We start from the raw sequence: 14,599 nt of genomic DNA on the forward strand, positions 1-14,599 counted from the left end.
CTGTTTGTGTGCATCATGGGAAACACGGTTTATTTTTATTTGATAAGAACATGGAAATGTAAGAAAGAAAATAATGTACACCCAAAACATATTGAATTATATTTCAAAATAAATGTTTAGTAGTACTCTAGTGTTTAGAATTGTAATAATCCTAAATCATAATAAAATCTTCAACAAACCCAAATGAGCCATAACACACCCCTTCCACTAGATGGCATTGATGGAAAAAACATAAACAAGAATATCCAGAGATAACAAGATATTTAGTTTTCAGTATATTCAGTCAAGACCTGACAAAGGAGTTTTCATTTTAAAAAGTTATTTAATAAATGTAACACTTTGAGTGAGAATGTATACAACTCACGACCTGAATTTTCTCATTATTGCAAACATGTTTTACTCTATCGTTAATCATGTTTTACACTGATAAAGAAAAAGAAAAACACTGAAAAGAAACTGTTCACTTCTGCAAATACAAACTGAAAACCGTTGCTACCTAGCAGCATGCCGCTAAGCAATGTCAAAACAATAAAAAACAACAAAAACAATCATCTAATCAAAACACTCAAAACCAAGACAGTCCCAAGCTGTCCCGTATGATCCAAAAGTATCAGGTTATATCAAGAACTAGACACATCACACCCCCTAAATGTGAAGGAACAATGACGCATGTGTCTCTCCGTGACTAGAATTAGCAGAACACCGTTGAGCCTAGATAACAAATGTTCTTTTCTCTCCTCGTCCCCAGTGAAACACAAATAAAAACAAACACATATCAGCATTCCTGGGCCGCTCTCAGTACTCAATCTCATTGAAATTTTCAGAGAAGCCTGAGTAAGAGACGCTGTCTCCTGGATCTAGAAAAAGAGAGAAAGAAAAAGAAAGTTTTAAAGTATGAACACATGAACAAAATATATTCTGTCTTTTATTTCCTAGAACTGTCTCATTAAACAGAATCAGATGACTACAGTAAGAGACAAACTGTGGTAATGAAACCACCTGCTCCCCCAACCTGCTGTTACTGCAGTGCAGCCATCTGTACTCACAAAGCCTACTGCAGTACATCAAATACAAGACAAGCTTGACAAGATGAAAACAACTTCTGTACTTCAAGGCTATGCATTTGAATTCACATCCAGTAATACAGGCAACAATCCCAGCTAGCAAAATTCATGTGGCTCAAATCCGGCCCATACCAGACACTTACATCCGGCCCACATACCGCATGGAATGTAGGCACTTGGGAGTCCGCTCCTGTTTGCCAGATCTGGGCCACATTTAATCCATAGCAATATCACATATCAGTCAGAATTCAACCAAATGAACCAGAACTGACCCTATTCTGGGCCACAGTTTGCTTGTATTCTGGCCCAGATCTGGCCCACACCAGACACTTACATCTGAACCACATACTGAATGGAATGATGGCACTAGGGCGGTCTGCTCCTGTTTGTCAGATTTGGACCAAAAAAAAAGCCAAAGCAATAACACATATTAGCTAGAATTCAACCAAATGAACCAGAACTGACCCTATTCTGGGGCACAATTTGCTTTAATTCTGGGGCAGATCTGGCCTACAACTTACACTTGCTGGGTGTGTCAAAGTACAAAAATCCCAGCATGCATTGCAGTATGAATATATTATATAGCTTATTGATGCTACTGTTTTCATTATTTGCTTTTGATTCTGCTGTTTATGTTGACGTTGTTGATTTTATCACTTTTAGTATCCTGTTTGTGAGTTTTGTTCACTTTGTTAATTGTCACCGTTGTTGAGGTTTATACGCTGATTATTGACTTCTCTGTGAGCAGAAGTTGAACCATAGTATTTTTTTGCTTGTGAACCTTCATAATTCTGTGGCATGTGCAAGCATGTTATTACATTACTTCTAATAATGGATTAAACATTGGTTAACTTCAGTTAATTACATTAATTCACCACAAGTTGTGTCTCATTTATTTAATTTTTACTTTGGCTTGCTTGCTGTAATGAATAAACTTTTCAAGTAAAGTTCTTAAAGTTACAGCAGCTCAAAAGAAAATTTATATTAAGAGGTTCAGGGCTATGTGCCCAACTAAAACAAACACTTATCTCCATGATGGTGACTTTAGTCTATGTGGTCCACATATGTTTTAAGATAACTGGGCCACATTTGCCATATCTTCTCTGGGCTGCTTTAGGCTCACAGCCACATTAGCCAGAGCTAACTGTACCAAATATTTGCCAAAAGTTGCCCACATTTGTTTTAGGATAACTGGGCCTCATTTGCCATCTCTTCTCTGGGCCACTATAGGCTCAAATCCACATTTGTTATAGCTTACTGGACTGAATATTCGCCAAAAGTGGCCCACATATATGATTTAAGATAACTGGGCCACATTTTCCATATCTTCTCTGTGCCACTATAGGCTAACGGCTGCATTAGACAGAGTTTGCTGTGCCGAATATTTGCCAACAATGGCACACATATGTTTTAAAATAACTGGGCCACATTAGGCTCACAGCCACATTAGCCAGAGCTTACTGTGCCAAATATTTGTCAAAAGTGGCCTACATATGTCTTAAGATAACTGGGCCACATTTGCACTTACAGGTGTGAGCCACTTTAGGTTTAGACCCAGATTACCCTTAAATGACTATGCCACATTTTTGCCAAATGTGGCCCACATTTGTCCTCCATCATTTGGGCCAAATTGATCATTTTCCACATGGGCCACATTAGGCTCACATTCAGATTACATTTTGCCATAAATGCCAAATCTTTGCCTTAAATGGCCCACATATGAATTTGAATCTTTGGGCCCCCTTTGCCATTGTACAGGTGGGCCACTTCAGGCTCACATTCATTTTGTCTGGCCCGAAGGAATACCACCAGTGCCGCATAACTGCCTAAAGTGGCCCACATTTGTATGCTATCTGGGATGTGATGAATTCTGTCCAAGTTATATGTTAGAAAATTAATACATTCATAAAAGTGAAGATAAGATTTTCTTTTCTGGAAAAATTATTAAAGGGGTGGTCTACTACGTCATGATATTTTAAACTGTAGTTGATGTGTAATGTAGCTGTGTGAACATAAACAACATCTCTGAATGTAATACGCTCAAAGTTCAATGCAAAGAGAGATATTGGCATTTACAGAGTTTAAGAGCTTAGCGAAGCCTACAGCAAACCAAGATTGGGGACAACACAAAAATACATCTGGCCAAGTGAAAGCACAAGGGCTTCCAGTTACCGCATTCCCCATGCGCACACACCCTGCGCAGCGAATGTTATAGCAGAGAAAGCTAAAATGCCGTCCAAAGCTGCTATACCCACAGAGCTTGTTCTGTTTCTGTATTTGGGCTTCCAAAGGACACGACACAAAGAGAGAAGTGCTTACAGTTAATTTTAATTATGTTCCAGAGAATTATAAAAAAATATATATATATAGCTCTATCATTTGACAAAGGAGAGCTTCCAGAATATCTCCCAGCTCAGTGCTGGATTCAGCTAAAAGTCCTCCAATCAACGAAGCTGTGGATTGTGAGAAACAACCAGTAAGTGTTTTTATTTGTTAAAATTGGTCTATTATATGCAGTTTCTAGCGTTAACGATATGTTGTAGTGAGGACATAAACAAGGATGTAAACAACGGGAAATGCTGTTTGGCACCGCTAACAATTTAGCTACAAATTCATATTTATCAGTCAAACTGCTGTAAACACCCACAATCTTCAGCATCGCTGCAGTGTCTCTCTATGCATGTCTCCCTATGCAGTTGTCCGTGCCTTTTACATCTCAAATAACAAACTTGCAAAGGATATGTGAACGTTTGATATTACTTACACATGCTTATTCCGAATATATATGAAAGACACTTGTCAGATTTTATTTTAGAGAGCAGGTGTGAGGTTCAGCTGTGTGTTCTTCATTTTTCTGTCTGATTCAAGCAGCTAAAGCTGCTAACAGCTGCTCTGACTGGACTGTTTACACAGCGCAAAAACATGTGCTTCTAGGGGCGTGACGTGGTGACATGGAGCCACTCCGCAAATCATAGCACATTATGTTAGCTGACCAATCAGAGTCTTTTGAGGGCAAGCCTTTTTAGAGGAACTAGGAAATATGACAGTTGTTTTCATGTTAGCAGAGTAGCAGTACATAATATATGAAAACATAACATGATTTTCTACAAGTGAAGCATAAGCACACATTGCTTTACATCTTATAAACACAACCAACATTAAAAATACACTATGAACCACCCCTTTAAGAGATGGACACTTTAATATCCCATGTGGTCCTGTTTGTTGTCACACCTCCTCATTTTAATTTTAAAATATTTATAAAAGGACCCTTTTAGCCATAGAAAGAGTGGCTAGTCATTCCAAATGTATGACTTCTAGAGTATTGCATTACATTGCCCCCACCACAAAAGACAAATGCACGCTTTGATGGGATAATGTGGAGAATTTTCAAGAGCACCATCACCAGAAAAGAGGAAGAGTAATTTCTGTGGTGGAGCATGTGGACTGGTCAAAAATGCACTTTAATGATGAAGCAAGCTTAATTTATTTGCGTCTTGCGTAACACTTTAGTTTAGGTCACAATTCATACTATTCACTACTGACTTTTTACCTGCATAAGACATTGCAGACAATTAAGCAGGCAAGACATTAACTGTTCATTAGTAGTTATAATGTATGATTTTATAGTGAAGGAATGATATGTGATGAGGTACAGAGTTTGTTGTTGTTATTTTGATTACATATTATATGTGTATTATAACAGCTTGTCACCCAGTGATAAGCACAGTTATTTGGCAAAATTAACTTAAAGTGAGCAGCGTTCATCTGACAGGTTCATTTGCAATAGCATCCTCTCAATGGATATTGGATAAGACAAAATGGCCAAGCATCCAGCCCCAAATATACAACTATCTCATTGATATCTAACTCCAAATGATTTTACAAGAGAGAAGTTAAAGGCCTAAGTTACAAGTCTTTGGATGCCAACAATGTTATTCTGTGTGGTCATGTGCAAGAAATAATGTTCCATGATTACCAGATTCAAAACTTTGTAGTGCTAAAAACCGAGGTTCTGCTTAGCCAAAGACAAGGAAAGAAGATGGAACTGTACAAGGCCTGAGTAATCATCAACAAGCAAAACAACTGCATTCTGACAGCGAACAGCACCTGTACGTATGAGGTGCCGAGTAGGATTTAAATCAAACTTTGCTTATCAACACATACATAAAACATGTGCATATACACATATAAATTACTCGCATATACTCCTTTACTATTGGATGTTAAAAACAACATATATGAAACTTGCGCATATACATATAAACTTGACGGATGCATACACGTACATTAACACGCACATATATATAAACTCCATCTTCGCATCTTTACATTAACACACGCACATACATATAAACTTGACGCATGCAAACACACCTGTACACACGCACATACATATAAACTTGACGCATGCAAACACCCACATTAATACGTACATACATATAAACTCCATCCTCGCATAAACGCCCACATTAACACACGCACATACATATAAACTTGCTGCATGCAAACATACCTGTACACACTCGCTTATACATGTAAACTCGATTCTTGCATAAACACCCACATTAACATGCACATACATATAAACTCGCAGCATGCAAACACACCTATACACACCCACATACATAAACTCGATCCTTGCAAATACACCCACAACAACACAAGCATATACACAAACTCACTGCAAGCAAACACACCTATACTAGCATATAGGCCCAATGCCTAAACTAAATGCATGTATAAACACCCAAATAACACTCGTGCAAACATACAAAATAAAATTCACAAACACGTTTATTATGAATCAGGATATTGCAAAGCTTATGAAATAGTATGCGATTAATAGAGGCATTAAACCTGTTAAATTATGAACATGTTATATAAAATAATATCAAATATTAGTCTATATAAATAGACTTTATAAAACATATAAGAAATATTTTTATTTTAAACCTTTTAATTTAGGTAAGTAATTTCATACACAAATATAAATGGAGAGATAGAACCCTTTAAGGAAATTCAACTTAAAAGGCAACCAGAACTATGAATATACTCAAACAACTAAACTCCTCTTTTCTATTGCAAATGTAATGTAGCCTATACCCTCCTTGTTTTGTTTTTTTAATTATTATAATTATTAAGCTTTTTATATAAGCTTTTTAAATAATAATAAACAAACGTATTTTATTCTAAATAATTACTTATGCAACCTTATATTTATTAAACCCATAGCTTTCAAATAATTTAATTGCACAATAAACCTTTAATTTTGCGGGAGCATTCCTTAGCATTATCTTTTTATAATTTTTATAATTAGCATAATTGATTTTCATTGTTAAACAGATGTAATTCCTTGGTTAATTGCACTATTTCTGTAAATTGATGACAAATAATGATCTTGTTCATTTTGCTCAAAGGACTTTTAAGTTGAAATTAAACTACTTCCTTTCAAAGTGAAATAACTTCCTTTCGCACTGAGAATTCATATACACATGTGAAATCACTTGCATATATGTATATACACAACTAACTGTATATATGATCGTGAATTTTATTTTGTATGTTTGCACACATTGAGTTTACATTCATACAGTATGTGAGAGTTTATAAGTGCATATGCAATGATAGAGTTTATATGTATATGCGAGTGTGTATAGGTGTGTTTGCATGCTGCGAGTTTATATGTATGTGTGTGTTAATGTGGGTGTTTATGCGTGGATCGAGTTTATATGTATGTGCGTGTGCAGGGGCGTAGCAACCGGGGGGGACGGGGGGGAAACGTCCCCCTCACTTTTTGGAAACAGGTTATTCTGTCCCCCGACTGGCCCACACGTTTTATTTGACCTAGCGGCCGCAAGTGTTCTCTGATTTGTTACTCGATTTGAGTGAACGATCACTCAGCCAATCACAGCGCGAATCTCGAGCGTCTGCCACGAGCTTCATTCATTCTCTTTGTAGTCAAAGACAGGGACGATGCGGAAGGGAGCAACAGCTGGGTAAATCACTAACGTTACAGAATCCTACTTTTTTTTAATCCGGTTTGAAGTGAGAATCGTAAAGTCCCTGGTGCTGGTGTCTTGTCTGGCGCTGAGCCAGAGAAAACAGCGGGGTTAAGTTGGTTTTGTTTTCGGTATTCCTGACACATTCAGCGACAGACGGCATTAACTAAAAAACCTCTTACCCAAAAAAGATCTAAACTGTATTCCCTACAAAAAGACAAAGCTGGTTATGTTTCACAGCTGTCTTTTTCTTTTTTTTTGCTCGATAGGAGCATTGCTTGAGCAGTCGCAATATGCGTTCAGCCAGAGAAAGCTCGCGCTATAGTTGAGCTAAGCTCTCAGTAAGGGACCGTCGGAAAAGTGCTTATTTTTTTTTTCGTTTTTATTTTTGAAAACAAAACCAACTTAACTCTGCTGAGAAAGACGTGTCATATTATCACAATTATGCAGCCTTTTTAACCGCCTTATGGTTAATTTATGTTTTAGACATGTAAATACACACAAGTACTAGTAAAACAAGAACTTTAGCATTTGTAAAACACAAGGAAGTCTAAGAATCCATTAAAATATAATTTGCCGATGTGTTTTAATCATATCAGATACACATACTGAAAGTAACTATAAAGTTGAATCTACTCCTCTCTAAGTTCACCAACCACTTACTTGTATGTATTTGGGGAGTAATTGGTGAATTTACTTGTTGAATCCTGAGTGTTCTGCTTTTATGAATGACGCATCGGCCACAAGTACACATAGAGATGTCCATCTCACGTTATATGTATATGTGTGTGTGTTTGTGTGCGTGTGTGTGCGTGTGTGTGTGTGTGTGTGTGTATATGTGTATAAAATAAAAATAAAAATATTTTCTCACAGAGTAATGCTTAATTTAAATGTGTGTGGTTCTGTTTATATATTGTTATTATTAATATTTTGTAATTATTTTAGAATTTTGGTTAAACGATTATTAAATAAACTTTATTGCTAATAAATCATTAATCACTTTTGGGTGACCGTACAGCTGTCCCCCCCACTTTTAAAATGGCTGTTACGCCCCTGTGCTTGTGTACAGGTGTGTTTGCATGCGTCAAGTTTATATGTATGTGCGTGTGTTAATGTAAGTGTTTGTGCGAGGATGGAGTTTATATGTATGTGCGTGTGTTAATGTAAGTGTTTGTGCGAGGATGGAGTTTATATGTATGTGCGTGTGTTAATGTAAGTGTTTGTGCGAGGATGGAGTTTATATGTATGTGCGTGTGTACAGGTGTGTTTGCATGCGTCAAGTTTATATGTATGTGCGTGTGTTAATGTAAGTGTTTGTGCGAGGATGGAGTTTATATGTATGTGCGTGTTAATGTACGTCAATGCATGCGTCAAGTTTATATGTATATGCTCAAGTTTCATATATGTTGCTTTGAACATCCAATCGTATAGGAGTATATGCGAGTAATTTATTGGGTGTATATGCACGTGCTTTATGTATGTGTTGATAAGCGAAGTTTGATTTAAATCCTACACAAATATGTACGGCAGGATATGTGAACGTACATTTTTACATTTCATTCATTTTTACATTCATACATTACATTGCATTCAGTGTCCACAATTTAATTAACCATAATTAACTGTTTTTGCTGAAATCATTGCTGCAATCAAAAACAAGTAATGTGTATGATTCAGCATAGCGTGAACCTACCTGATATAAACTGAGAACTGCAGAGTCAAGCATTTTAAATTAGGTCCTCACTTCATTCAGCTCTTATGATGGCTGTTAGCCAAAGACGTCTGCGGTTGGCATTAAAAGCAGTGTGGTGTATGGTAAAATTTAAGTTTTCCATTTTTGGACTTTCGATTTTGGCATCCTACCGCACAACACGACATGTTTGCTATTGCAACTGGTCTTTTCTTGCAACCAGTATGCACAGTTGAACCAGTGTGACATCATGTGTGACGTGGGTTGGTAATTCCCCTATTCTCATCGCTACTGTAATCCTACCCAAAACCCAAACTCAACATTTACCTTACCAACTAATTAATAAACAGCTCATTAGTAGTTTATTAAGCTAATAGTGTTAGTTCATGGTTTATTAATATCCTGACTTGTGACCTAAGCTAAAGTGTTACCATTTTTACTTTTTAAATGTTTTTAAAGCCATTTGGAAATAATTCATTTTCACTTGCCTTTGCAAGGTCCTTTTTTAAACACAACATCATCAATCGCAATGTCACTCCTTATTGAGGATCCTCTGGTGGCTTCAAATATAACCTGCAAACAATAAAGCACACATTAAACCTTAAATTACATTTGACAAACAAAAAACATAATAAAGTAATTTTCCTGGCACATCAGAAATGTTTTCAGTGATCAAATGATTGCTGTGATATTAATGTTGCAAAAGATACTTTTCAAAGACAAGAAGAGGAGCAAGAACGTGTCTCTAACCCAGTGCCTTGTGTAACACTCATAATCCACCATGGCCTTCATCCAGGACACGCTCTGTTCTCCTTGCCTTGACCAAAGCAATCTTTCTTTGTCCCCCTTACGCAGAAGGATGCTCAGGGTCCCTGTGCCCGAGCCATACATGTGGTAAAAGAAGATCAGACACTGCGGGACGGATGAGCCCCTCAGCTCAGTGGACATCAGCTGGGCTGACTGCTTGGGTAACATGTGGGAGGCCTCAATGTACATGAAGTAACCTTGAAGTCAGAGCAGGAGAAACTTAGTGTGCACTGTCTCAAGACATCAGAGTTTAAAGCATTTCAAGCTGAAGTATAAATCTGACTCACCTACCCCTAAGGTGTGGTCCCCCTTGGGTCCGGTGTAAGATGTAGGCGTCTGACCTCGAATCCTTAGCCAATGTCCTTTTTTAGCTTTCTTTTTTTGGGTGTAGCCACAGTCGCCAGTTTCAAAGTTACAGTGTCCTGGAGGCGGATTCAAGGGTCCTAAAGAGAGCACAGAAAAAAGTGACCTGTTTTGAAATAGTAAAGTTTACACCAAATATGAAAAATCTGTTTAAAGTCTTAAAGTTTAAAGACAGTTTAAAGTCAGCCTGAAATAAAAATGTGCTCTTCTTGTTTTTATATGTATTTATTATTGCTTGTTACAAATGACGTATATGTGCACTTTAATATTTTGTCAAAAAATATTTGGCCTCATAATCCTTTAACAAATACCCTAACCTTCCCTGTCCCCTCAAAATGACTTTTCTTTAATTCTGGTCACATGGAATGCCTTTCGGGAGGGGCTATTAGGGCATTGGTTGTTTTTATCCTGTTTTTTGTCTATTCGTCAATCTACCTTCAATTTATTAGCAACACTCATCTTCCAGTGATCTGATCAGTTACCAAAGAATGAAATTCAATTGGATGTATGTCACAATATGGGGAAAAAAAGGACAATCTTAACTTACGTTTCACTGTGATTTTAATGCCCTCTTAAACATTTTTATTGATGGCTCCAAAAAGAACTTTTAACATTCAAATAATCTTTACATTTTACAGTAAGTGCTGTGGGGTTATACATAAAGGTTTTCATTGCACTTTATTGTGCACTTCATTATTTTTTTAATAACTGTATAATATTTATAATAACTGAAAAGGGCAGAAAACAAAACAAAAAAAAAATAATTAAATGACTGAATAAAAGATGCTTGGAACATTGGGAAAGTTTGGGAAAAACTACTGACATCCACATAAAAAGCCATCCATACTCTATATTGGGAAATTCTTGGGCAATTTTTTTTAACAAATTGTCCAGTGCCTCAGTTTGTAGGTGCTTTATGTAGACTGGTCTTCTTTGCTAGTCCACATAAAATGATGATTATTGAGTTGAACATTCAGAATTTGACTCCATACAACAGGGGTCACCAATTTCGGTCTAGTTTTGGGTCGGTGCCCCTGCAGATTTAGCTCAAACTTGCCTCAACACACCTGCCTGGAAGTTTCAAGTATACCTAAAGACCTTGATTAACTTCTTTATGTTGTTCAGGTGGTTGGTGTTGGGTGTTTGGGTTGTTCATGTGTTAGAGCTAAACTCTGCAGGACACTGGCCCATCAGCAAGTTTGATAACCGCTGCCATATACGGTTATATTTCAGCACTTTGCAAATGTTTAGGGACTCTTAATACATATATATATAGTTAAAGTCAGAATTATTAGCCCCCCTGTTTATCTTTTCCCAAATTTCTGTTTAATGGAGACAAGATTTTTTTCAACACATTTCCTGATATAATAGTTTAATAACTCATTTGTAATTTATTTTATTCTTTTATCTTTGCCATGATGACAGTAAATAATATTTGACTAGATATTTTTCAAGACACTTCTATACAGCTTAAAGTGACATTTAAAGGTTTAACTAGGTTAATTATGTTAACTAGGCAGGTTAGGGCAAGTTATTGTGTAACGATGGTTTGTTCTTTTGACTATCGAAAATAAAATTAGCATAAAGGGGCTAATAATTTGGATCTTAAAATAATTTTTAAAAAGTGAAAAAACTGCTTTCATTCTAGCTGAAATAAAACAAATAAGACTTCAGCAGAATAAATATTATCAAACATTCTGTGAAAATTTCCTTGCTCTTTTAAACATAATTTTGGAAAAATGTAAAAAATAAAAAATAAATCAAAGTTGGGCTAATAATTCTGACTTCAACTGTAAATATGCAAATGTATTTAAATGTATATACTGTATATATAAAAATTATTATATAAGCAAAATCATCGAAAGGAAAAACAAGATTATTTTGCATACTCCACAGATAATTTTGCTTGTTTTAAGGAGGCATATTATTTCTTAAAACAAGACAGCATGTTTTGCTTGTCTAGAAAATGCTTCTTGATTTAAAAATTGTTAGATATTTGGACTCCAAACAAAACTTGTTTCATAAAATCTGGAGTACTCTAAACTTTGTGAGGGTAATGGTTACAAGCTTGTCTATTTCTGTCAGCCACAGCGGGCACTGCCCATTTAATGTCTATGTTTGTGAGGGCAGATGTTCTCCATAGCTATGGGATATAAGTCTATAAACAGAATATTGAAGAACCTATTTCCTGAACCACATTGTTTAAAATGTGCTCACAACCAACAAGTAACGACTTCCAAGCAACCTGTAAGCTATAGACTTTTGCTTTTAACAGAATAATCAGCTGCTTGCATCTTTTACAAGTCATGTGTTTCACTTCCATAAAAGCACCAAAACTTGGTCAAACAGCACACTATCGAAATCTGAAGACAGCCTGTGTCAGTCATGTTTATTATCAAAAGAACAAATACCAATTTGGGCTCTTTTTTCTTTCTTATTTAAGATTTTAAAAATATAATACATTGCTCTGTCCATAACTTGATCTTTATTTCTGCGATATATGTTTCTGATATGATTAACCCTATCTGATTGCTGAAGTGTAGCTTTTAAAATCTGAAACAACCATGTCCGAATGATCATTTTCCAGGATGACATTACCAAGATTCATCAGGATCAAATTATATAAAAGAAATCCTATTTTTATCTTATGAATTGACCACCATAAATGTTACTCGCTAAATGTTAAAAGCTATACTGTAGATCATCCTAAGATGCTCACTATCTGATCTGCTTTCAACACATCCAAAAGGACATACAGAGGGCTTCAGATCAACTGGATGCCAATGGGAAAACAAAGCCTTCTTTAGTAATGCTGGCATTATCATCCTGGAATATGACAATGGGATTTGTTTTCCAACATTACAGCATCTTTCAACATTGTTTAAAAATAAAAGGTTACACACTGCATCAGTTAGAGTTAAAATTACTGTTGTCAAATATATGACGGGCCACAAACAGAATAATCACTACAATAAAGATCCTGTCATAGACTCAAGTAAAATTCAACAAGTGACATGTTTTTATTCTGCTTTATCGTGTATTTTGGTTGTTCTTCATTATATTGGGAATATGTAAATACAAGGTAGTGTTTGTAAAACAAATTGCAAAGTTCCTTGGTGACAAAACTATATATATATAATTTACATACTATAGTACTTAACATTTTAAATTAGCTGTTAATTTTATGTATATTTCCTATGTACTTTTGTAATTTGTAATAGTTCCCTTTTTAGTTGATATTTATCTATATTTGTATTTCAGTTCAATTTGAGTGATATCAGAATTTCAGTTTAATCTTGTTAATATAAGTGTAACAGAGACCAGCTAGTGAAGTGCTGTTCAGGTAAAGCTTACTCCTCTGACCTCTACAGTGACATTAAAGCTACAGGCGATGGTCTTTAGCTTCCTTGTTAGAGCAACTGATTCCCATGCAAAGAATTGCTGGTTCGATCTCAGCTCAGAGCAGGTTAAGTGCAGTAGGTCCTGTGGGTTACACTTGGGGTCTCGTCCGGACCAGGAGTGTGGGTTATGGGGCTGGGTGTAAAGGAGGCCAGCTATTGAAGTGCTGTGCAGATAAAACTCCTCTGACCTCTAAAGAAGCTCTAGCAACAGACGCTAGAGGCGATGGTCTGTATATATAAACCTTGTTAGAGCAAACAACTACTGTACTTTGTAGTTCACAATAAGGAGAAGCATAACTAGCAATCAGCTATCTTAAATATCAATTTTTTAGATTTGTTGCACCTGTGTTGGCCTTGTTAAGGACTCCACACGCTGAAATAAATTTTGTGTTTTAATCAATCGGCATTAAGTGACTACAGGTTTTGAAATCCACACAAAAGAGAGGGTGCCCAAACTTTTGCATAGCCTATTTTCAGTTTCAATTTAATTTCACACATCTCAATACTGCCACCACAGAGGTGTCTAAATTTATATTTATATGAGCAATATCACACTTGAAGCAGTGCAATATGGCTGTATATCAGCACTGGTGGGATATACAGCCATTTCCCACTTTATATGAGTGTGATTTTACATTCATACAACAGTTCGATGGCATAATCGTGTATATAAAAAAGAAAAATTACACAGGCAGAGTCTGAAAATCCTTTTGTATGAGGAACTACTTTCTTCTGCCATTCATTAACATCTGCAGCTGATGTCAGAACAGCAGAAACCGTTACTAATTCACCAATGTCCCTTTAGAGCTAGAATTTGAATGATTCTCTTGCGAAATGTCTAAAGTGATGACAAAACTGGTGATTTTGTTGACATTTTAAAATCATAAGGCTGAACGGCAAAAAACGCCATCAGTCTTGAGACATTTAGGAAAAAAACGCTAAACACATGCAAGCATTTCTTCTTTCTTTCTTTTTACTGAACTAGTCTGCAGTTATATGGTATAAATAAAGCACTACAACAAACAAAAGAGAGAGCTCGATTTCATTGAATGTCATTTACCAATTTAATAATGATTTGATCAGCGGTAGTTATAAAATACGAGTTTTTCTCCTCTAAGGGCTTATTATGTGGTCTCTGTCGCCATCTTGTGGCAGATCGTCAGCCATCTTTGCTCTGCTCAATGACAGGCTGATGGATGCCGACGCGCTGTATCTCTGAAATGATAAATATTTATAAATAAACAAAGCCTCAACAGTACATTATGTTGTCCA

General features: G+C 36.1%; 1 protein-coding gene across 2 annotated transcripts in view; it reads right to left on the reverse strand.

Annotated features, from left to right (window-relative positions):
* Positions 1-302: 302 nt before the first annotated feature.
* Positions 303-14,599, reverse strand: part of mamdc2a (MAM domain containing 2a) — a 65,374-nt gene continuing 51,077 nt past the window's right edge. The window contains exons 11-14 of one of the 2 annotated variants that reach the window (XM_056458518.1): positions 9,851-10,006; positions 9,507-9,760; positions 9,245-9,329; positions 303-857 (exon numbers count right to left, since the gene is read on the reverse strand). In XM_056458518.1, the coding sequence (XP_056314493.1) occupies positions 796-857; positions 9,245-9,329; positions 9,507-9,760; positions 9,851-10,006 (557 nt within the window). In that variant the 3' untranslated portion in view covers positions 303-795. Of the gene's footprint in view, positions 858-9,244; positions 9,330-9,506; positions 9,761-9,850; positions 10,007-14,599 lie in introns of those variants that run through there. The other variant, XM_056458519.1, reaches the window with a different exon arrangement.

Source organism: Danio aesculapii, chromosome 5 (genome assembly GCF_903798145.1).
Source record: "Danio aesculapii chromosome 5, fDanAes4.1, whole genome shotgun sequence".
NCBI classification, from domain to species: Eukaryota; Metazoa; Chordata; class Actinopteri; order Cypriniformes; family Danionidae; genus Danio; species Danio aesculapii.